The sequence below is a fragment of the Dasypus novemcinctus genome, chromosome 26 (genome assembly GCF_030445035.2).
Source record: "Dasypus novemcinctus isolate mDasNov1 chromosome 26, mDasNov1.1.hap2, whole genome shotgun sequence".
In the NCBI taxonomy this organism is placed as follows: domain Eukaryota; kingdom Metazoa; phylum Chordata; class Mammalia; order Cingulata; family Dasypodidae; genus Dasypus; species Dasypus novemcinctus.
Window position 1 is genome coordinate 554099 of NC_080698.1, and position 26073 is coordinate 580171.

General features: G+C 41.9%; 1 protein-coding gene across 1 annotated transcript in view; it reads right to left on the reverse strand.

Annotated features, from left to right (window-relative positions):
- Positions 1 to 26073, reverse strand: part of SCN11A (sodium voltage-gated channel alpha subunit 11) — a 118674-nt gene that overhangs the window by 41942 nt on the left and 50659 nt on the right. The window contains exons 12-17 of the mRNA XM_071212271.1: positions 24433 to 24671; positions 17334 to 17456; positions 14992 to 15417; positions 13284 to 13403; positions 12975 to 13045; positions 12808 to 12826 (exon numbers count right to left, since the gene is read on the reverse strand). Of these exons, the coding sequence (XP_071068372.1) occupies positions 12808 to 12826; positions 12975 to 13045; positions 13284 to 13403; positions 14992 to 15417; positions 17334 to 17456; positions 24433 to 24671 (998 nt within the window). The remainder of the gene's footprint in view (positions 1 to 12807; positions 12827 to 12974; positions 13046 to 13283; positions 13404 to 14991; positions 15418 to 17333; positions 17457 to 24432; positions 24672 to 26073) is intronic.

Consider the following 26073-nt stretch of genomic DNA (forward strand, 5'->3'; position numbering starts at 1 on the left):
ATGCAGAAAAGGCATTTGACAAAATATAGCACCCTTTCTTGATAAAAACACAGCAAAAGATAGGAATAGAAGGAAACCTTCTCAATATGGTAAAGTGCATGTCTGAAAAACCTGCAACTAGCATTGTACTCAATGGTGAAAGACTGAAAGTTTTACCGCTGAGATCATAAACAAGACAAGGATGCCCACTGTTACCCTGTTATTCAATATCGTGCCTGAAGTTCTTGCTAGAACAATTAGGCTAGATAAAGAAACAAAAAGCACCCAAACAGGAAAAGAAGTAAAACTTGTACTATTCATTGGTGATATAATTCTATATCTAGAAAATCCTGAAAAGTCCACAACAAAGCTACTAGAACTTAGACAAGTTCAGCAAAGTGGCAAGATACAAGATTAATACACAAAAATCAAGAGTATATACACTACTGATGTGCAATCTGATGAGGAAATCAGAAAAAAAAAATCCATTTATAATAGTGACTAAAAGATTCAAATATTTAGGAATAAATTTAACCAAGGATATAAAGGACCTGTACTCAGAAAACTACAAAACTTTGTTAAAAGAAACTGAAGAAGGGGAAGTGGACTTGGCCCAGCGGTTAGGGTGTCCGTCTACCACATGGGAGGTCTGCGGTTCAAACCCCGGGCCTCCTTGACCCATATGGAACTGGCCCATGCGCAGCGCTTATGTGCGCAAGGAGTGCCGTGCCACGCAGGGGTGTCCCCCGCATAGAGGAGCCCCACACGCAAGGAGTGCACCCCATAAGGAGAGCCGCCCAACACAAAAGAAAGTGCAGCCTGCTTAAGAATGGCGCTGCCCACACGGAGAGATGACACAGCAAGAGGACACAACAAAAAAAGAAACACAGATTCCTGTGCCGCTGACAACAGAAGCGAACAAAGAAGACGCAGCAAAGACACAGAGAACAGACAACCAAGGCAGGGGGGTGTGGGGAGATAAATAAATAAATAAAATAAAAATCTTAAAAAAAAAAAAAAGGAACTGAAGAAGATTTAATAAATGTAAGGACATTCCATGTTCATGGATTGAAAGACTAAATATCATTAAGATATCACTTCTATCCAAATCAATTTATAGATTCAATGAAATTCCAATAAAAACCCCAACAGCCTTTTTTTATTTATATATATATATTTTTGTCTTTATTCATTTTTTTAATATTACATTAAAAAAATATGAGGTCCCCATATACCCCCCAACCCCTCACCCCACTACTCCCCCCATAGCAACATTCTCCTCCATCATCATGAGATATTCATTGCATTTGGTGAATACATCTCTGAGCATCGCTGCACCTCATGGTCAATGGTCCACATCATAGCCCACACTCTCACACATTCCATCCAGTGGGCCATGGGAGGACCTACAATGTCTGGTAATTGTCCCCGCAGCACCACCCAGGACAACTCCAAGTCCCGAAAATGCCTCCACATCTTTTCTCTTCCTCCCATTCCCCACACCCAGCAGCCACCATGGCCACTTTCTCCACACCAATGCCACATTTTCTTTGATTACTAATCACAATAGTTCATGAATAGAATATCAGTAAGTCCACTCTAATCCATATTCTATTCCTCCATCCTGTGGACTTTGGATTGGTTGTGTCCATTCCACATCTAATGTCGAGAGGGGGCTTAGATTCCACATGGATGATGGATGCAATCCTCCTGCTTTCAGTTGTAGGCACTCTTGGCTCCATGGTGTGGTGGTTGACCTTCTTCAACTCCATGTTAGCTGAATGGGTAAGTCCAATAAACCAGAGTGTAGGAGCTGAAGTCTGTTGAGGCTCAGGGCCTGGCTATCATATGGTCAGACCAGAGATTCAGATCCCCTGAGTATATATTAAACCCCAGCACCAACTACAATTCTGGTAAAGTAACAGGAAAGTCTTGTGAAAAGAGATCACATCTGAGTCCAGCTCCATCACACAGAAACACCAACTCCAAAGAAGGGCCAACTAACATGGCACTGAACTCCCTCTGCCATGACCATAAAACCTGTGGGTCTCTGTAGCCCTCAGAAGAACCAATACCTGGGGTTGTATCTACTTTATCTGTCTCTGGAACTCTGCTCAGGTGTGCATAAAGGCAACCCCTCTGATAACTTCCCAGCTCTTTTTTAGAGACTCATAGCCACATAAACTCATTTGTCCTTTCCATTTCCCCCTTGATTTAGGTCAAAAAGCATTTTTAACTCCTGTTATTATACGTAGACAGATATTCTGCTGGTCTGAGTTGAACCTTTTATTCAAGGTCATTTTCTAGTTACATCAACAGCTGGTACTTGGTAGTAATCCCTCGGTGCCAGGGAGGCTCATCCCCAGGAGTCATGTCCCACGCTGGGGGGAAGGCAACAAATTTACATGTTGAGTTTGGCTTCAAGACTGGCCACATTTGAGCAACATGGAGGTTCTCAGGAGGTAACTCTTAGGCACACTGCTGCTCTAGGCCTTGTTCTTATTTCAGGTGCACAGGCTCACAAGCATAGTCATTAGTATCAGGGGCTCATTGTTGGACCTTCATTCTTTTTTGGTCTTTGCTGTTGCACTTGGGGAGCCTTTTTTTAAAAAGCAGAAATGGAAAAGCCAATTATCAAGTTTAAAAAGGTAAGTGCCCCAAATAGCCAAAAATGTCTTAAAAAAAGAAGGAAGTTGGAGGACTGTTACTTCCTGACTTTAAGATACATTACTTAGCTACAGTGGTAAAAACAGCATGGTACTGGCATAAAGACAGATTGACCAATGGAACCAAATCAAGAACTCAGAAATAGACCCTCCCATCTATAGTCAAGTGATATTTGACAAGGCTAACAATCCCTTCCAGCTCTACCAGAACAGTCTATTTGACAAATCGTGCTGGGAGAACTGTATAGCCATATCCAAAAGAAAGAAAAAAGACCCCTGTTTCTCACCTTATACAAAAATTAACTCTAAATGGATCAAGGACTTAAATATAAAAGTAAAAACCATAAAAATCCTAGAAAAATGTTGTAAAACATCTTCAAGATCATGTGATAGACGGTAGTTCTTAAACTTCACACCTAAAGCACGAACAACAAAAAGAAAAACAGGTAATTGGGACTTCCTCAAAATTAAACACTTTTGCACCTCAAAAGACTTTGTCAAAAGGGTGAAAAGGCAGCTGACTCAATGGAAGAAAATATTTGTCAGTCACATATCTGATAAGGGTTTAATATCCATTATATATAAAGAGATCATACAACTCAACAATAAAAAGACAAACTACTTGATTAAAAAAATAGGATAAAGACTTAAAAAGACAATTGTCCAAAAATGAAATACAAATGGCAAAGAAACTCATAATAAATGTTCAAAGCATCACTAGCAATTAGAGAAATACAAGTCAAAACAACAATGAGATCATTTCACACTTATTAACCTGGCCACTATTGAAAAGTCAGAAAACTAAAATGTTGGCGAGGATGTGGAGAGATAGGAATGCTTGCTTATACACTGTTAGTGGGAATGTAGAATAGTACAGCCACTGTGGAGGATTGTTGGTCAGTTTCTAAGGAAGTTGAATATAGACTTTCCATGTGACCTGACAATACTATTACTAAGTAAATACCCAGAAAATTAAGATCAGTGACACAAACAGACATTTGCATACCGATGTTCATAGTGGCATTATTCATAATTGCTAAAAGTTGAAAACAACCCAGGTGTCCATCAACTGATGAGTGGATAAATTGTGGAGTATACACATCTTGGAATATTGTGCAGCAGTAAAAAGAAATGAAATCATGAAACGTATGAAAATATGAATGAACCTGGAAGACATTATGTTGAATAAAGCAAGTGTATTAGTCAGCCAAAGGGGTGCTGATGCAATATACAGAAATTGGCTGGTTTTTATAAAGGGTATTTATTTGGGGTAGGAGCTTACAGATACCAGGTCATAAGCATAAGTTACTTTCCTCACCAAAGTCTATTTGGAGCAAGATGGCTGCTGACGTCTGCGAGGGTTCAGGCTTCCTGGGTTCCTACGTTCCTAGCTTCAAGGTTCCTTCCTTCCTGGGCATGGCTTCTCTTTCCTCTGTGGCTGACTTCCCAGGGCTCCAGCTTAAGTTTTCAGCACCAAACTCCAAAATCAAAACTCCAACATTAAAAGCCCTCAACTTTGTTCTTTGCCATGCCTTTAATCTGTGATTGCCATGCCTAATCATAACTCAATCATGCCCAGGTACAGATCAGATTACAAACATAATCCAATATTTCTTTTTGGGATTTATCAGTTATATCAAACTGCTACCGCAAGCCACACAAAAAAGGACAAATGCTGTATGGTTGCACTATTATGAACTAAATACATTATGTATTCATGGAGTTAATAATTAGAATATAGGTCATCAGAAAATAGAATGAGGGTAGAGAATGGAAAGAGGAGGATTAACCTGTGCAGAATTGGTAAAAATGCTGTTTGTATATTGTTAGAAATGAATAGAAATGATGAAAACATGTCACCGTGTTTGTAACTAGCAGAGCTGTTATATGGATATGACAGTTGTTAAAAGGGAAAGACTAAGGTTATGTATATTACTAGAAGGAAAGCCAAAAAATGTAACATGGGGCTGTAAAACATAGTGAAGCCTCATGTAAAACATGGATATGCATGACATTGCATATATAAGACTGTTTTTACAAAATATAAATATGAGTATACTAGAGAGAAGGAAACAGAATACCAGCCATGTAAGGGAGGGAAAACATAGAAAGATTGAGAGGTGATGAGTTTTGTTTATTTATTTATTTATTATTATTGAAATGATAAAAATGCTCTAAAATGATTGAAGTGATGAATACATGACTATGTGATTATACCAAATACCATTGATTGTACACTTTTATGCTTTAGTAATATGTATTAATAAAATTGACTTGTTTAAAAAAAAGAATAAATATTTAGGAATAAATTTAACAAAATATATGTAAAACTTATACTCTGAAAACTACAAAAACTATTGAAAGAAATTAAGGAAGAGTTAAACAGAATGATATCCCATATTTATGGGTTAGAAGACTTGATATTGTTAAGATAGCAATACAACCCAAAGCAATCCACAGATTATTACCCAAAATAATTCCTCCCAAAATCCCAGCGAAATTATTTTCAGAAGTTGACAAACTGATTTCTATAAATTCATATGGAATTAAGGGATCCAGAATAGTCTAAACAATCTTGAAAAAGAAGAAAGTTGGAGGACCCATACTTTTCAATTTCAAAACTTAATACAAAGATAATCAAAACTGCCGAAAGAGGGAAGCAGATGTGGCTCAACTGATAGAGCACCCACCTACCACATGGGAGGTCCAAGGTTCAAACCCAGGGCCTCCTGGCCCATGTGGTGAGCTGGCTCACACACAGTGCTGATGTTCACAAGGAGTGCCCTGTCACGTAGGGGTGTCCCCCACGTAGGGGAGCCCCAAGTTCAAGGAGTGGGCCCCGCAAGGAGAGCCACCCTGTGCAAAAAGCACAGCCTGCCCAGGAGTGGCGCTGCACACACAGAGAGCTGATGCAGCAAGATGCCGCAACAAAAGGAGACATGGATTCCTGTGCTGCCTGACCAGAATGCAAGTGGACACAGAAGAACACACAGTGAATAAAAGAGAGCAGACACTGGGGGGGAGGGGGGGGGGTGAAGGGGAGAGAAATAAAAATAAATATTTTAAAAAGCCCTGCCAAATGAACAGACATATAGATCATTGGAATAGAACTGTGAGTCCAGAGATTAACCCTCATATCAATTACTTTCAATACGGGTGCAAAGACAATTCAGTGGGAAAAGAATAATATTTTCAACAAATAGTGCTGGATATACCCATGCAAAAGAATCTCTACCTCTAACCATATATAAATACTAACTAAAAATGAATCAAAGACCTAAAGTAAGAGCTAAAGCTATAAAACTCATGTAAGAAAACATAAACATAAGTTTTCAAAACCTTGGATTAAGCAATGGTTTCTTAGCTATAACACCAAAAGCATAAGTAAAAAAGAAAAAGTAGAGATAGGACTTAATCAAAATTAAAAGCTTTTGTGCTTCAAAGGCCACAATCAAGAAAGTGAAAACACAATTCACAAAATAGGAGAAAAATTTTGTAAATCATGTATCTGACAAGGGACTTGTTTCTCAAATATATAAAGAACACCTACAAATCAATAATAAAAAGACATATAACCCAATTTAAAAATGGTCAAAAGAGCTGAATAGACATTTCACCAAAGGATATATATAAAAGAATAATAAATACATGAAAAGATGCTTAACATCATTATCCATCAGAGAAGTGCAAGCCAAACCACTACCACTTCACAACATCCAGGATAACTGTACTAAAAATATATAGATAATAACAAGAGTTGGCAAGGATGTGAAGAAATTGGAGCCTTCATGAACTGCAAAAATGGTGGTCTTAGTCTGCCAAAGGACTGCCGAAGCAAAGTGCCAGAAATCTGTTGGCTTTTTAAAATTTTATTTTTTATTTCTCTCCCCTTCCCCCTACCCCCCATTGCCTGCTCTCGTGTCCATTTGCTGTGTATTTTTCTGTGTCTGCTTGCATTCTTGGCAGCACCAGGAGACTGTGTCTCTTTCTGTTGCGTCATCTTGCTGCATCAGTTCTCCATGTGTGCAGCACCACTCCTAGGCGGGCTGCACTTTTTTTGCACAGGGCGGCTCTCCTTGTGGGGTGCAAGCCTTGCACATGGGGCTCCCCTACATGGGGAGTGCCCCTGCATGGCACGGCACTACTTGTGTGCAGCAGCACTGCACATAGGCCAGCTACCACATGGGACAGGAGGCCCTGCGTTTGAACCCTGGACCTCCTATATGGTAGGCGGACACTCTATCAGTTGAGCCATATCTGCTTCCCTGCTGGCTTTTGTAAAGGATATCTATTTGGGATGAAAGCTTACAGTCCCAACCATGAAAAGTCCAACCCAGACACCATAAGAGGTGCTTCTCACCAAAGTCAATTGCCCTGGGTTGAAGCAAGATGGCCACCGGTCTCTGGCTGGATTCTCCTTCCCTCCAGGCTTCCTCTTCCTCTTGAGCTCTGTGGGTCCAGCCTCTTGAGGCTTCATGCTTAAGTGAAGTCCTCTCTCTCTCCTGACATAGGGCTTGTTTCTTTCTGGCCTCTATATCAGTCTCGGCTCCCTTCCCAAAGGTCAGCTGTGAAGCTTCAGGTGAATGGCCATCTCTCTCCAGGGCCCCAGGATCAAAAATGACAGAGCTCGCTCTTCCTCTGTGTCTTCTTAGTGCCTGTTTGTGTCAGACCCACAAGGAGCCAGAGACTCAACCCAGGTCATACCCACTGATGTAGTTAAAAGCCCTAATCTTAACAGGTAATCTAATCAAAGACACCTCAGCTGAGGTTAATGCAATCGAAGTGTATCACACCCAGAGAATATATTAGTTTACAAACATAATCTTTACCTTTTTCGGATTCATTTAATAATCTCAAACTGCCACAATTAGCAACCACTTTGGAAAGCAGTGTGACAGTTTTTGAAAAGCGTAAACATAGAGTTATCATATGACCCAGAAATTCCACTCCTAGCTATACACCCAAAAGATATGAAAACCTATGTCCACACAAAATGTTGTCTATGAATGCTTATAGTAGCAAAAAAAAAAAACAGAAAAAAACGAATGTCCATAAAATGGTGAATGAATAAACAAAATGTGATAAATCCATACAATAGAATATTATCCAGTAACAAAAAGGAATGAAGTACTAACACATGCTACAACATGGATGAACCTTGAAAATAAGCTAAGTGAAAGAAGCCAGTCACGAAGGATCATATTTGTATTATGGGAAAATCCATAGAGACAGGAAGTATTGGTGATTGTCTAGAGCTGGGGACTTGGGATGTTATGGACTGAATTGTGTCCCCAGAAAGACATGTTCAGGTCCTAAACCCTGGTGCTATGAGAGTGAACAGAGTTGCAAAAAGGCTCTTTAGAGATGATACTAGTTAAGATGAGGCCACCTGGTTTAGGGCGGGTCCTAACCCAAACACCTGGTGTCCTTATAAGCAGATGCAATTTGGACACACTGAGGAGAGAGGGAGGGAGGGAGGGAGGGAGGAGGAGTAGAGGGACAGGGAGGGCTGGCCCTGCGCCGACGGCAGAGACCGAGTCCTGGATTAGCTGAGCCACCACCAGAGCCACAGGCTTCAGAGGAAGCACGACCTGCCGACACCTTGACTTCGACCTTCTTGTCTCCAGAACTGTGAAACGGTAAATTTCTGTTATTTATATCAACTGGTCTGTAGTACTTTACTAAAGAAGCCCTGGAAAACCAGGACAAGGGGAAGTGGGGAGTGACTGCTACTGAGTATAGGGTGTTTTGAGGTGATAAAAACGTTCAAAAAATTATTTTGAGGATTGTTGCACAACTCTGTGAATATAATAAAAACCACTGAATTGTACCTTTTAAATGATTGAATTCTATGGTATGTGGATTATATCTCAATAATGCTGTTTTTAAAGATATATAAAGGAGTTGCACATACAAAAGAACAAAAATTATTAAATAAAACAAGGCAAGAATGAAACATAAAAAGGCGTTGTGGCAATTTGAAGGTTTTTGTAGATCCCAGAAAAGATCACGTCCTTAGAGCTACTGTGCATGTAAACCTGTTGTGGGGGAAACTCTTGATTAAATTTCTTCAGTTAAGGACTCAGGCTGGGCCTTAATGCTCTTACTTGAGTTCTTTATAAAGAGAGAAATAGAAAGCTCCAGGCACACAGGAGAAGAGCTGCGGAAACGGAGAGAAGCTAGGAGAAACAAGCTGATGCTGCCACGTGCTGACCATCCCAGCTGAGCTTGGGGGAAAAGCGAGCCTGGAGAAGGCAGGAACCAGCAGAGCCCACATCATGCCTTGTCAGTGGCAGGAGTCCAGGATCACAGCAGCCAACCTTCAGGGAGAGAGCTTTGTCTGACGCATTGATTTGGACATTTTCCCAGCCTCAGAACTGTAAGTTTTTAACCTAACGAATTTCCATTATAAAATCCAACCCATTTCAAGTATATTGCATGGGCAGCCTGTAGCAAACTAAAACAGGTGTCTATGAAAAATGACCAGTAGAAATCCTAGAACTGAAAAATAGTTATTGGGGGAAAATATCAACCAGTGGAATAAATTCTATACTGGATACAAAGAGAGAATTACTGAATTAGAAAGAAGATAATGCTGCTGAAATTGGCAACAATGCAAAATATAAAGAGATAAAAATATGAATAACTTAAAAACATGAAAAATAAATTGTAAAGTTTCCAAACTATTTCTATGAACAGTTTCAACAAAGTAAAGAAAATAGTATTGAAGAAATATTCTAATAGATAATGGCCAATAATTTTCCAGAATTGTTTCTAGCCATGGTGGAAGAGCTGGTATCAAATTTATCCTCACAACCATAAAATTAGACAAATTATATATAGCAACTGTTTGCAGGAGAGATAACATCCAAGGCAGAGCTACAACCCCTGAGAAAAAGGAAACAGATGAGAAAAACCCACATTAACTTTGGTCTTCTCCCAGAAAATATTTTCCTAATTATAGTAAAGGGAAAGAATAGAGCCAAGCAGATAATTGCAGTTTTCCTGGGCAAAGGTAAAAGAGATCAGAGCTTGGAGCTACTAATGTGGCTGGGATTTAGGAGGCACTGTACTCAGATGAAGTGTCTCTGATATCTTGAGAAAAGGAGTCTTCAAACCCTGCATTAACATTCTCCTTGGGTCATTTGCTGACTTCAAGCTGTGCAAGGTGAGTCTCCAAGAACTCTAGCAAAAAAGAGCTGATAGGTCATTGATAACTGAACAAATATTTGAAAGATTGCATATTTCTGGGGATATATTAGACTTCTGGCCCATTCACAGTAGAGATCATGATTATCACCAGGACCATGCCTTCTGGATAGTGTCCAAGAGGAAAACCAAAATCAACCCAACCTAAAACATGGCTAAAATCAAGCTTCAACAATCAAGCTGATACACCAGCAACTTAATTGCCTGTGAGAATAAAACTCAGTACTCCTTCAGGGATGATAACTTAATCCAGAGCCCTCACAATATACATGATACAATAAAAATTGCTAGATGTTTGAAGAAGGAGGAAAAAGGGACCACTAATTAAGAGATAAAATAGTCAGTAAGAACAGACCAAAGAAGATCCAGATATTTGAGATATTTAGACCAGGACTTCAAAATAACTATGATTAATATGCTAAAGAAATAAAGGGGGAATATGGCCAAAATGAATGAAAAGATGAACTATTTCAACAGAAAATCAAATCTTGAAAAGGATAAAATGGGTATTGTAGAACTAAAGAGTACAATATCTAAAATTAAGAAATGATTGCCGATACACAGAACACAGAACTAGTAGAATATAGGTCCATATAAAATACCCACACTGGAAGCACACAGAGGAAAAAATAATGGGGGAAGAAACAAAACAGAACAGAAGTGAAAGATAGAAATAAAATAAAATTTTCACATGTAGATATTATAGCCCTAAAAAGAGGGGAAAAAGAGATTGGGGTAGAAGCAATAGTTGGCTGAGAATTTTCTAAATCTGATGTAAAATTGACTCAAGAAGCCCAGCCAGAAAACTATATATATATATATACACATATATATGTGTATGTATGTATGTATATATAAACCACACCTAAGCATATCATAGTCTAAATACTGAAAGCAAAATATAAAGAGACCAAAAAGACACATTAACTTAAGGAAATAAGATCAGAATGATGGCTGGCTTCTCAACAGAAACTATGTAAAACAGAAGATAATAAAATGGCATTTTTAAGCTGCTGAAAGAAAAAAGAAGCCAGCCAACCTAAAATTCTATACTCAGTGAAAATATTCTTTAAAATTTTAAACAAGGGCAAAATAAATAAATTTTAAATTAAATTTAAAGGGAGGACAAAATAAGCACATTCTCAGAAAAAAGCAAAGATAATTTGTGAGAAGATATTCTATAAGACATTAAATAATAAAGGAAGTGCTTCATGCTGAAGAATGATAATACTAGATGAAAGGAGAGAATATGGAGAAGAAAGGGAAAACAACAACAACAATAAAGAGATAAAAAATCATATATACGCATATATGATGCTGATTATTTAAAGCACTAGTAGTAACAAGGTATTTAGTTCAGTTTTTAAAATAACATGTAGAAGGAAAATATATGACACAGAAAAAAAATGGAAGGAAATAACTGGAGTTAAGCTTTTGTAGAATTCTTGCATTAGTCAGAATGTGTTAATGGTACTAATTTAAGATACTCTATAAGAAGTTACCAATGGATTTGTAATGTTTAGTTTAACCATTACAACATAATAATAAAAGGTATTTTTTAAAAGAAAGTTACTAGAAGAGATAAATGGAGTGTTTTTTTTTGTATAGCTCCCTCATATCTGGTACTTTTCCCATAAATTTTAGCCATCTCTGCCTTCCTTACCAGTCTCTGTCTTCTAAACTTAGCACAACCATGCTTGCTTAGCATATCCTTCCTATCAGTCCAGTTATTTTAAGAGACAAAATAGTCAATAAGAACAGACCAAAGAAGATCCAGATATTTGAGATATTTAGACCAGGACTTCAAAATAACTATGATTAATATGCTAAAGAAATAAAGGGGGAATATGGCCAAAATGAATGAAAAGATGAACTATTTCAACAGAAAATCAAATCTTGAAAAGAATAAAATGGGCATTGTAGAACTAAAGAGTACAATATTTAAAATTAAGAAATGATTGCCGATACACAGAACACAGAACTAGTAGAATACAGGTCCATATAAAATACCCACACTGGAAGCACACAGAGGGAAAATAATGGGGGAAGAAACAAAAAGAAGTAATTCTTAAAGTCTGGGCAATGGAACACTATGGTTCCTGAGGCTTTCAGGAAGGTTATGAGGTCAAAACAATTTTTATAATACTACTTAGAAATTATTTCCCTTTTCTCCCATGTTAGCATTTGCATTAATGGTGTGTAGTACACTGAGCAGTGGTCCCCCAAAAGAAATGCCCAACCCACCTCCCCAGAGCCTGTGAATGTGAGCTTATTTGGGAAAAGGGTCTTTGCAGACATAATTAAGTTAAGATCTCAAGACGAGATCATCCTGGATTTAGGGTGGGCCCTACATCCCATGACAACATCCTTACAAGAGAAGGTCAGTGGAGGATGTGGGACACAGCGATACAGAAGAGAGGGCCAAGCGAAGGTGGAGGAGATTGGAGTGCTGCTACTGCAAGTCAGGGAACACCCAGAGACACCGGAAACTGGAAGAGGCAAGGAAGGATTCTTGCCTAGAGCTTTCAGAGGGCATGTGGCCCTGCTGACATCTCAATGTCAGGCTTGTGGCCTCCAGAAATGGGAAAGAATAAATTTCTGTTGTTTTAATCCCCCCAGTCTGTTACAGTAGCCATGGGACACCAATACCCGGTGCAAAAGAAATGCTGGAAAACTGCTCACATTTTAGCACAAACTGAGGCTGTGGCACCAAACTGTACTAAAAGCCACCACATACCAAGTAAGAAAAAAAAAGCCAGTTTCAAGAATGTTATTCATAAAGTAGCTCTTGCATCAACCGCTCCTCGCCCACGAGCCCCACTGATCCTGGGGGAGCCTGAGTTTGTCCCCACCACTTACCACACCCCTTTCCTCACCTTTCAGCCTGTCCACACTCTGCACATCTTCTGGGGCTCAGCCAAAGGCACTTGCTTCCCCGGCAGCCCGCTCTGACCTCCTCTGACCCCTCCCATCTGCGCCAGACACGCAAGACCGTGGTTAGACCAGCCCCGGAATGCGCGTGTGGACAGGAGGGCACAGCCACCCTCTGCCCTGCGCAGGGCTTGCAAGAGCAGGCAACATGTGCTCCGTGGTCACTCCAGCTTTTGAGGACCCTCGTACCTGGGTTCCAGCCTCAGGTTGTGGGACAGGCTGAGCATCATCTTCATGGTATTCAGCATCATTTTCTTCCTCTGCAAGTGGGGCCAGCCAGGTCCGCTCATGCCCAGTGACCAAGGCCACTGGGATAGAGGTCTGTGCACAAAACTCCTCCCAGGTCTCTGGGCCCCTTTTCATTCCTGGGGCCAGAGGAACACTGACGTTGCTTTCAGCAGCAGGGGCTCCTGCAACCTCTTTTTGCTTTGCTATGTTTTTCCTCCTGCACAGCTTGCAACAGAAATGCCCAAGAATGTGTATCATAAAATAAAAAGCCCGGTAGACCCGGTCCAGGGCTAGCTGGACTTTGGTTTTTTTGGCCTCCCCGTCCGAGTTTCCATCTCTCTCCTCGTTGCTGAAGGAATTGAGCAGCAGGGCAATGAAGAGGTTGAGTACCTGGGATAAAAACAAGGAGAATGGAAAATTTAGCAAAGGAAAGGATATAGCAGGTTTCCAGAACAACTTTTCCCCAAGATCCAAAACAGAACCAAAAGATCATTTTATGTCCTTCTGTCTCCCAGGGCAGTTTGTCTATAAAATAAATAAAAGGAAAGAAGATTGAGGAAGAAATAGAGCAGCAAGATAAGACAAAAGACAAACTGAATGAAAGGTGCCCACAGAGCCAACCCTAGCTTATCTATATAAAAGTAATATTTATGTGTAGACATTGGCCAAGGGAAAGCAAGGTCACCATATGGCAAAGTGAAAAGAACGTACGCTACCTGGGGATTAGCCAGGATCATGAGCCCGGACTTTGCTGAAATTGTCCACAGCAACATGGTCTGATCTCCAGCAGTACTCTGCAGCTCTGCCGCTTTTTAGGTCATGCTACCCTAACCACCAAGAGGGCGCTGGGGCTGAGCCAGAGCACTTGGACCAAAGCTGCAAGCCCCTGTTGAAGCAGTTATTGCTTTAAATTCAGATATCCCAAAGCTTCCTACTCTTGCTTTTTGCTTACACTTACACACCCTCCAATTCCTCAAAACACTCCTTCGTGCCTCTCACCAGCTCAACATCATACAGCCTTTGGGAGAAGAAGCTGTGGGCTTGGATGGGGCTAGGCACTGCTCTTCACTGGAATTCCCAGCTCCGGGTTTTTGCTCAGGGGCGCCTCCCTGTTTCCTCCATTGGTCCAAGTCCCATACGCTCGACAACCCTTTATCACTGCTCCCTTCTCTCTCTGACTGGTGATGCCCTACTCTTCTTAACTTCTGTCTTACTTATTATCTGTGCCATTTATTAGGACTGAGGATAAAGCTATTGTGTGCAGATAATTATAAATAAAATGAATGCTGAGGAATCACACACACTATGCCAGGGGCCTCTACAGCCTCAACATGGCTCTGAAGTTCTTGTGTCTCCTCTCTCTCCACAACCTCACCTCATGAGTACCTGTACTTCCAGGTGCAAGTAGCAGAGCCAAGCAGATCACACAACATATCAGAACAAGAAGTTTGGAACTAGAGCGGGATTGGCATAGACATGAAAACAGGTTTGCTCCATCTCTCTGTTCTTCCTTCCTCCCTCAGGCTGCCTTTGCCTTAGACTGGTTCTTCTCATGGTTACATCTTGTTCTCAGCTTGTCCAGGGTCATAGTCATAAAAAGGCCAAAAGCAGGTAAAAAGACTGTCTCTTTCTCATATCTGTCTTTTAAGAACAAGAAACTGTTCCCAGGTTCCCCTCAGTGGACATCCCCTATATGTCTCATTTGCCATACTGAGTCACAAACCAACCCCTGGCAAAGAAACTATGACTGACTCAGAATAATCATCTGGAGTCAAAAAGATATTGGGGCATTAGACCATATAATCACTATGTGATAAGGAAGCTTTGTTTCATGCTTACATATTTTCTCAAACCAAAATCAAATGGAAAATTTTATTATTTATTCGGGCATTGCATTTTCACTATTGAAGTATTGCAAAAGAAGCCAATGCATTTGTTTACTCCACGAATCTTTTTTTTTTAATTCTAAGAAACTCACCACAAGCTTTCCTATCACCATGATCAGCAGAAAGATGACGATGCACAGCTCGCTGTTGGTCTCCGTCATACATTCCCACATGTTCTCGATCCACTCCCCGCAGAGGATGCGGAACACCACCAGGAAGGAGTGGTAGAAATCCTCCATGTGCCAACGCCGTCGGCACGGAGCAACGTGGCTGCACAGCCGTGAACTCTTTGTGGAATTGAATTTGGAGCCGAAGAGCTGCATGCCAACCACGGAGAAGATGAAGATGACGATGGCCAGGACCACGGTCAGGTTGCCGAGAGCGCCCACGGAGTGGCCGATGATCTTAATCAACGTGTTCAGGGTCGGCCAGGTCTTGGCCAACTTGAAGACCCTCAGCTGCGGAAGCAGACAGACACGCGCGGAAGAAAGGTCAGGCAAGGACGTCGCTCTGCCCAGCTGGAGGCCACAGCGCCTTCCCAAAACGTCGCATTCATGCTGTCCACGGCGCTCCTCCAGGCCAGCCCACCCGAAGACAGCCACACTCCGCTCCAACCTCGTTCTCACCTATACCTTGCTTTTTGTTTTTAGAATGGAAATATTTTCTCTAGTTTTTAAAAATGATAAAGACTTTGGGTCATGATGGCAGCCTGAGCCTCCACGTTTGGTACATAAGACGATGCCATGGGATCCTGTACAGACAACAGGGGGTGGCAAAGTCTAGCCCGCGGGCTAAGTCTAGCCTGCAGCCTGCTCTCAAAAGCCCAAGAGCCAAGACTGGTTTTCAGATGTTTTAATGGTTGAAAAAGGATCCAAAGAATAACAGCATTTCACAGCACATGAAAATTACCTAAAATTCAAATTTCAGGATTTGTAAAAAGACCTTTTTTGAAACATAACCACACCCATTCATTTGCAAATGTTTATGGCTCCTTTTGTGCTAAAATGGCAGAGTCAAGTAGTTGCAACCAAGAGCATATGGCTTATAAAACTGAAAATATTTAATATTTGGCCCTTCATAGAAAAAATTTGCTGACCCCCTGCCACAAGTCTGAATCTAAACTCTACAAGAAAGATGAGAATGTTATGGTGTTTTGAAACCAGGAGAAAAAGAGCAACCAGCTACAAAGGAAAAGTGAAGTCGTTCAACAGAGAAATTTTCTCCATGACCATCTCAGGCCCTAGAGGAGACAATATCCTCAGAGAAAGCTCAGCAACTAGTTGCACAGGTTAATTGTTACATTAACCTTCACCATGAACTGATGGTTTCACTCCAAAGCAGAATCTTGGAATATCAACAATTCGGCAGCAAAAGTGTTGCAGAGTAATAAGATTTATGCCCCCAAAAGGGCTATCATTGTCGATGAAGAGGGGAGCTGAAAGGCTGCGAGGGTGAGTTGTGGTTCTGTTCTCACAGGCAGACAACGACGCAAAGCTCCCAGCCTCGGGGCACGGCTGGAAGGAGACTGAACAGGGGAGGTCAATGGAGCGGCTCAGCTGAGGCAGCAGAGCTGAGCAGAGCAGCCGCACGGTGCCTTGCGCCGGCACCTGCACAGCACGTCCCAGACACAGCACGTGCTCTCAGGTCACTGAATCGAGCGTCTGATGCTATAGGCCTCGAAATCCCATCCATGCCCAAGACATTCTTAAAGATTTTTTAAAGAGAGTGAAAAGCCGCCTCGGCGTTCCTTCTTCCTCTCTCAGATATGATTCCACCACAGCTTCCTGTCCATACCGCTCCTGGGCTCTGTCACGCTTTACTTGGCGTCATCGTCATGTCTAGCCACACCCTGGGCCCCTGGACTGAGAACTCCTGGGAGACAGGGCTCTCTTCACATCTGTGCCTTGCCCCGTGCTAGCTCGCTATCAAGTGCTCTGCAATGGTTGGCAGAATGCCTCCAACCTGGAGGAACTGAGGACACATACAGACCCGGATGTGGCTCCAGCATCAGGGAGGAGACCTCACTGGGACAGCCTCTGCGGCAGCGCCTGTCCCTCCCCTGGGTGCCCAGATGACGGCTGCCTGGCTCAGAGCTCCACCAGGGAATCGTGCGGTTGGGGCTGTATGCAAAGCAGGGAGCACAGACCTGACACGGGAAGCGATTTTGGGAGAGTTGACAGAGGAGTCATCCTAGGGGGCAGGGAGTCAATTAAGACTCCCCGGGACTTCCCAAGACTCGGCATTGGTGGGGAGGAGGTTCTGGGGTGAATGCAAGAAGAGTTAAACTTGGTTCGAGACAGCTGCCAGTCAACTCCCTTGACTCTTTCCAGGCGGGCAAGTAGACCGAGCAGTAGAGAAGAAAAGGCCTTACCACCCTCAGCGGACGGAAGAACCGCCAGTGCTTCTGTTTCTCTGAAAATGTGGTGTTCATCACGTCTGCGAAGCTCAGAAGAGCAACAATGCTGTCAAAGATGTTCCAGCCTTGGCGAAAATAGTGGTAAGGATCAAGTGCAATGATTTTTAAGCACATTTCTGCTATAAAAATGCCAGTGAAAACCTACAGTGGAACAAGAAAGAATGAGACACTTTGTTGAGGGAATTACAGAGGTTACAAAAAATAAAACATACTGTCACAGTTGGCACAACATACCCTAAAGACAACTATTTAACAAGTCCCTGAAATGAAAACCATACCTTTCTCCCTCTCTCCACACTCCCTCCTAGAGGCACACCCCAATGTTACTAAGCTCACAGTCGCCAGGGAAAATGAATACTGTTTCTCATTCTGTTGCAAATAAATACAACTAGCTTCTTGAAAGATGGCAGGGTGATAGGAGGTATCAGGAAATGCCTCCTCTGAATTCTATTTGAATACCAATGAAAGCCCTCAAAAGCGGGGAGAAGTGAAGGCACAACAGCTCTGAAAGCTAAAGACAAACAAGCCAGAATCCAGGAGGGGAGTGTCTTCTGGCACCGCTGTGTGAGCAGTGCTGACCTGCTCCCCGAAGGAACCTGGGAAAATTCTTTTTTAAAACATTTTAAGTAGTAAAAAAATTTAACTGGGAAATGGTCTTAAGGGCAAACAGCAAATGAAGAAACATGTATTCAAGAAAATCTGCGAAAATTTGGCAAGAATGGGGAGCGCCTCTGATATCTGAATCAAGGCCACGCCCTCCTCCCCCCACCAGGCCGCTCGGACACTAGAGCCAAGAGCCGGCCCGCTGCCCAGCTCCCAGCGGAGGCCACCGAGGGTCCTCGCGCGGCTCTTCCGCCCCCGCTGTCCTCGCTGAGGCCAAGTCCCAGGCAGGCGCGGTGGAGAGGTGGCGGCTCCCTCTTCCACCAGCCGCCTACCCACGGAATGGAGGTTCTACCGTGGCACACCAAGAGTCCTGGAGCCCCCATTGCCTGATGCTGCCTCATGACGGGGATTCTACACCAAAAGAGACAAGCTGGGAGAACCTCAGGCCGCTGCTTCCCCCCAGTGAGCACTCAGCTCCTAGAACTGGGGTGCCATTCAGAGGCAAGCTTGCACTGTAGCCACCCCCAGCTCCACAGCAAGATATTTTGTGAGAGGGGAGAAGCAGGCTGCAAAACAGATTGTTCCTAACCTCTTCCCAGGGAAATCAATTTCATTTGTAACAGAATAGGGAAAAGTCCAAACATAGGAACACTATCAACAACAGTGGAGGCTGTGGTGACAGCGGCAGGAAATTCATGACTTAACCAAGACACAGCCTAGACTGAAGACGGCAAGTTTGCAGGAGAGAACCAAGGAATAAGAGAATTAGGAGAAGCCCTTAATACAAATAAAGTCGTAAAGGAGAAAGAGAGGAACAAAAAATAAAAATAAATGAGGTATATAGAAAATAAAAGGAAGAAAGGCAAGCATACATTCCACTATGCTGGTAATATTCAATCTGAATGGACTAAGTGATCCAACCAAAGGCAGAGATATTCAGATCATGTCTAACTATATGCTCTCTATAAGAGACACATTTTAGATCCAAGAATATAAATAAACTGAAAGCAAAAGGATGGAAAAAGATATACCATGCAAATAGCAACCACAAGAAAGATGGACTGAGTAAACTAATATCACACAAAATAGACTTCAGAATAAAAAATATATATTTTACTAGAAATAAAGAGGGATATTTCACAATGATAAAAGGGTCAGTTCTTCAAGAAGATTTAACAGTTATCAACATATATGCACCTAGTAGAGAAATAAAGAGAAAAATATACAATTCAGTAATAATAAATGAAGACTTCAATACCCTTCTTTCAAAAATGGATATAACAGCTAGACCAAAGGTCAACAAGGAAATAGAAGTATTAAACACTACAAACCAGCTACACCTCACAGTGAACACTATTTTATGATAAAAAGAGTCAAGGAGCTAGAAGAGAACTTTCTCAACCTGAAAAGGGTCCTTTACAAAAAACTCACAGCAAACATCACATTCACTGGCAAACACTGAAAGCTTTTTCCCTAAGATAATATTCAATATTCTATTGGAGGTTGTAGCTAGGACAAATAGGTAAGAAAAAGAAATGAAAGAATCCAGAGTGGAAAGGAAGAAATAAAACTATTCCTATTTGCAGATGACATGATCTCACATATAAAAAGCCCCTAAGAAATTCACTAGAAAAATTTTAGAAGTAATAAACGCGTTCAGCAAGGTTGCAGAGCACAAGATCAATATACGAAAGGTGATTGTTTATTTATATACTTGCAACGAATTGTCTGAAAATGAAATTAAGAAAATTCCATTCATGATAATATCAAAAAAGAATAAAATACCTGGGAATAATTTTAACAAAAGAAGTACACATTTATTCTAAGAAAATGATGAAACATATTTGAAAGGCATTAAAGATCTTAATGGATCTTCACACCCCGTGTTTATGGATCATAAACTTCACATTGTTAGGATGGCAATACTTCCCAAACCAATCTAAAGATTCAACACAATTCCTATTACATCCCACCTCTATGCAGAAATTGACAAACTGATTGTAAAATTCATACAGAATTTCAAAGGACTGAGGATAGCCAAAACAATCCTGAAAAAGAACAAAGTAGGAGGACTGGTTTAAAAATTTACCATAAAGCAACAGTAATCAATGCAGTGTGATGCTAGCCAAGAATGGACATACAGATCAATGACATAGAACTGAGGGTCCAGAAATAAAATTACATATCTGTGATCAATTTGTTGAGACCATTCAATGGCTAACAAATAGTCTTTTCAAGAAATGGTGGTGAGACAACTGGGTAGCCACAAACAAAAGAATGAAGTAGGACCCTTATCTTATACCATTAATTAACTCAAAATGGATCAAAGACCTAAATATAAGAGCTAAAACAATGAGACTCTTAGAAGAAAAAAAACAGAAGTAAATCTTTATAATCTTGGATTTGGCAAAGGATTCTTAGACCAAAAGCAAAAGTGACAAAACAAAAAAATAGATTAATTGGATTTCATCAAAACTGAAAATTTTGTGCCCCAAAGGACAGTCACGAAAGTGAAAACAATCCACAGAATGCAAGAAAATACCTGCAAGTCATACATCTAATAAAAGACTACCTAGACTATATAAAGAACTCTTACAACTCAATAATAAAAAGACAAATAATCCAATTTAAAAACAGGCAAAGGACTTGAATAAACATTCTCCAAGGAAGATGTACAAATGTCCAATAAACACATGAAAGGATCACATTAATCATAATAGTTGAGAGATGGAAACAACCCCAAAGTCCATCAACTGAGAAAGGGACACACAAAATGTGTACATCCATGCAACGGATGTACTCAGTCAGGAAAGGGAATAAAGGATTGATGAGGCTACAACTTGGAGGAAACTTGAAAACATGCCAAGTGAAAGAAGTCAGTTACAAGAGTCCACGTATTAAATGATTCCATCATATGAAAGTCCAGAATAGGGAAAATAAGGAGACAGGAGGCAGATTAGTGGTTGCCTAGGACAGGGATAGATGGGAGAATATGGTGGGAGGGGTGATGGCTAAAGGCGATGAAAATGTTCTAAGATTGACTGCAGTGGTAGCTGCATGTATCAGTGAATATGCTAAAAAGTTTATACTGAATTGTAAACTCTAAATGGATACATTGTATAAAAAATGAATTATATCTCAATAAATCTGTCTTTAAAAAGTTTTCAGTAGGGAGTGGCTGTGACTCAGTGGTTGAGCACCTGTTTCCCAAGTATGAGGTCCTGGATTCAATCCCCCGTACCTCCTAGAAAAAAAAGTTTTAAGTAAAACAACAGAATGCAGGTGCCACAACAGTGATGGACATGCATTCTAAACAGTAGTCATTGTTCATTCAATCTCAACATCTTAACCAGAGAAAATAAAATAATAAAACAAAAAAGGGCTCAGAGTAGAGAATTTTAAAATCTTCCAGGTACAGAAAAAATCTTTGAGCAACTCAACAGGTAGGATAAACTCTAGATTGAATATGGTTAAAAGGAGAATTAGTCAGAATGTAATCCTCAAAATTCACTCAGAATGCAGGGTTCGTCATTCCAGAACAAAATAACAAAGAATAAAAAGGAGGAACAAGAAACAAAGAGTGTTAAATTATGTGTTTTCCACGGGCAAAAATAAAAAGTCATTGTTCTCTCTTTGTATTTGATAATTAGATAAATACAGGCTTAAGAAACACGCAAAATATTAAGTAAGTAGTAACAACATTTAAAATAAGATAGTCTGTCTTTCATATCTTTGCAGAAGATAAAACAAAGCTTTTATTTATAGCAAATAACATTCTCTATCATACAACTCAAATAAATAGAAATAAGAAAAACAATAGTATGAAAATAATAAGTAACATAAAAACTCTTACAGCCTTAAAAAATGTTGTCAGATATGACTCTTCACTACAGTTTTGGGGAAAAAAGTACCATAAATGATTAAATACCCCTATTAAAAGGAATAGAGTATCTCTTTTTGTTAAAAAATAAAAGGATGGACAAAGATCAATTCAGGTTTTGCAAATAAAAAGACATCAAGGATGGCAAAGAAAATTCAATTTTTTTCCCTTTAAATGCTGCTGTCTAAACTCACCCAAGGCCACAGCCTGCATCTAAAAGCATGCTTTGCTTGTGCTAGGGGATTGTCCCTTTTGGCTTACTCCTCTTCGTCTTCTCTCTTTTGCCTGGTTCTACGGCATGCCCATATATTTTGGAACTTTTGGTTTCGCTAATCCAATTTGATTTTTAGAAGCTGTTTGAGGCTTCTTCCGAACTCGATCTACTCCCCTGGTTTGAGCAATTGCTAAAATGGCTAAGCCTAGGAATTCCATTTCCTAATCCATCCCACAGAAATGGCACAGGCTGACTCAATCCTGGCTCGCTCATCAGACGAGAGAGGTTTGGATATCTTCTTTGAATTCCACCATGGGGGCTGCCACCGTCATAGTATGTGAGGGCACACTGGACGGAAGCCTGGGCTATGTAGCCAGTCCTGTGTGTCCCGCATTAATTGTGAGGTGCTGTAGTGTACCTGCTATCTGTGTTCTCAGCCAGCAATGTCCCTGTGGCTGCTTTCCCCTCTAGGAGAGGGAAGAAGGTCATGTAATCAGCTGAATTCTGCTGCAAAACACAGCTTCACTTGACCATCCCAGGATACCTGGTCAGGAGGGAGATCTGAAAGGACGGCTTTTCTCATTTCCAGCTTGCCAGCAGGTGAAGGGATGGAGAGACCCCCTCTGGAGCTGGGAAGCCCTGTCTAGGGCTCTGACTCCGGGCTCTTGGGTGTTCTCTAGGACTTAGCCAATCACCCCACCCACAGGGAGTGACTGAAGGCCGGCCCCAAATATAACGACACTCTCAGCCCATTTCTGGGGATACTCAGGAGGGGCTAGCCAGACGCACTGCTCAGGAGTCCGGGGGCCCCTGGCCTGGTGGGAGGTCCTGAGCTGTGACGGGTTTGAGCAGTGTGCAATCTAGGACCAATCACTGGCACACTATCAGGAAAGGAACTTCAAAGCCGGCTGTAGAGAGGACCGTGAGGGCTCAAGTGCAGCTGGCGGCAGCCCTGCTCCCCTGGCGGAGTGTGGAAGCGAGGGTGGCAGCTGCCTGTCCGCAGCCCACCCCCCTAAGGGCCACAGCAGCCGCTTTGTGGACTGAGCCCTCATTCGACAAGCACAGTGTGTATTCACCAGTAAATCCAGTAATTCACACATACATATGGCCTGAAAATACCTGGCATGCTAAAAACCATCTTTGTTGATAGGACCAGAGGAAAGGAATTTTTCTTTGTATTTCCTTTCTGTTTTATTTTTCCTTATTTTTAAAATAAAAAATAGCGTGTCTTTCTTTTTAATTTGGAAAAGTAAAATAAAATTTTAAGAAGAAAAGTCTAGACAATCCGGTAAGATTTTTAGTCCATTGACCCATTAGTTAATTAGGTAGAATATACAATGGTAATTATCTATTGTTTCTGAAATTTGAGGGACTAATTTTCTCTTGAGAAAAATGCCTTCCACGGAACCATGAATTAAAAACAGTCTTGAGGGAAGCGGACTTGGCCCAGTGGTTAGGGCATCCGTCTACCACATGGGAGGTCCGCGGTTCAAACCCCGGGCCTCTTTGACCTGTGTGGAGCTGAACCATGCGCAGGGCTAATGCGTGCAAGGAGTGCCCTGCCACTCAGGGGTGTCCCCCGCGTAGGGGAGCCCCACACGCAAGGAGTGCGCTCCGTAAGGAGAGCCACCCAGCGTGAAAGAAAGTGCAGCCTGCCCAGGAATGGCGCCGCACACACAGAGCGCTGACACAACAAGATGACGCAACAAAAAGAAACACAGATTCCTGTGCCGCTAACAACAGAAGCGGACAAAGAAAAAGACGCAGCAAATAGACAGAGAACAGACAACAGGGGTGGGTGGGGGGAAGGAAGGAGAAATAAATAAATAAATAATTTTTTTTTTAATAAAAAAAACAGTCTTGAAAAGCCTGCTCCCCTATCTAAGTTTTGCCACTTTAACTGAGACTAGATCCATTTGATGAGACACATATTTAAGCAGGCTCAAGTCTAGGACCCCTCTCCCCACTGTAGCCCAGTCCCCCACTCCAGGAACGTGGACTTCCACAACTGCCAGGCCCTGATTTACCTTTCAAGGGGAAATCATACCACGTAACGACCATCACATTATTTAATGACAAATAATGTCACAAATATCACAAGGACTATGGTCCTCATTACCATGCACCTTGGAAATGGTTAATGTCTTCTTGAAATTCCAGTTAATCTTTTAGGATGTGGGCTTGCTGCGGCGTACCCCATATCTGCTTGATGACTAAGGAGACGCCTGAAAGAGGGCCAGCACAGGGTCCAGATGGCCTGCCATCGTGAAAATTACTGAACAATGAAACAAACTGGATGAAAATAACACCTCTGCTCCACCTGGACCTAGGCTAGGTTAGCCCCTCAAAATGTTTACATTCTAAAAGACTCTTAATTCAAACTTTGAAATGTATTTTATGTTTTTAAAATTTAAAGTTACCAAATTCCCTGTATTCAACATTTTCTCAAAGTTCGGGTCCATGTTGTGGTGCTCCATGGCCAGGAAGACCGTGTTGATGATGATGCAGATGGTGATGGCCAGCTCGGTAAACGGGTCAGTCATCACGGCGCTCAGGGCCTTCTTCACGCACAGCCACTGGGGGCTGCAGTCCCACACGAGGTATCTGGACGCCAGGTTTTCCCCGCATGGGAGGCAAGGTTCTTGAGATTTTTCTTGTTCTGGAGGACAGTGAAAGAGTGGTTCAGGTGTTATTTCTGAACCAGTGCAGTGCTGTTCGCCAGGGCGCATTCCTCCCTCCCCTCCCCTGGGTGTCATGGTACAACATGGTCAGTCGAGAAGGGCACTAACTCGTGTAGTCAGAGAGGACTTACCCCCAATAACAGTGAAAAAGAGACACTTCCCCGCAAACAACTCTCACATTGCATAATCAAGTCAGTCAAGCCCTCACTCTTTTATTGAGCACCTAGAGCTGGAATGCGGTTAGGGACACAGGCGGGAGGTCAGCGCTGAGTTCCTGGGAGCCTGTGAGAGGGACAGATACAGCCCCAAGTACTGTGTTCCCCAACTAGGCTATGGTGATGACGGTAACAGAGGCACAAGGACTACTGGAGCTCAGGGGAAGGAGAGATATTTGGGTAGGAGCATCTGTAAACACTGAAACAAAAATAAAAAGGCACTCAAATGGCTAATTAAGTTCAGGCCATAAATCCACTGCTCCTCTGACTTTGGTAGCACCATTTCAGGGGCTCATGCAGACCCATTAGATGATGCAAGTAGGCTCAAAAAATGCTAAGGGAGAGAGTCATGGAAGATACATGGAGATGGAGGTCAACAGAACCTGGAAGAGAAAGAAGAGACCATTGCCATGTAACAAAAAGGCTTGAGTCCCAAAGATCTCTGTAACTGGCCCCAGAAAACCACAGTCTCTGAGGACAAAGCGTCGCCTTGCTGATACCTGGATTTTGGGTTTCTCATAGCCTCAAAACCCACCCAAACATGAACTCATGGGAACTGATCCACGAAAAAGAGGTGAAATCAGGAAGAGGTTCTTGCATGTGGAAATAACCTGGGCCTCCACAAGACTCCTGCTTTCACACAAGATAATATAGACTGGAACATTGCACTCCTCGAAATCACTGTGAATGTTGTTTTATTTAATCGAATTGTGGTGATGGAGCTTACAGTAAATCAAGAGGTGACATAAGACACTCCTGGGTGCCATTTCCCCCACATAACCTTTGAAAAACTAGCATAAAATTGGCAGAGACATCTTCCTCAAAACTCCAGAAAACAGTTAAAGAATTGCAGTAACTGGGTAATTACCAAATCAAGAAAACACAGCTTTAAAACTAGGAGAAGCTCGTGGCACCCTTGCTGATCCCCCTCCCAACCCCTCCCCAGCACAGTGGGGGCCAGCCTGTGCTCCCATTGTGGGTTCCTAGCCCTGTTCTGGAGAGAACAGAGAAACCCCTTTGTGCACACTGGAGTGACCTTATGTTGGTACCAATCTATCAGGTGGCAGCCTGGAAGACTGAACCAGGAAACTCATCTCTGACTCACTCTCCCAGAACTTGCCCTGTAGGCAAAAGTAGCTTGCAGACAGCCAAAGCCGGGTAAGAA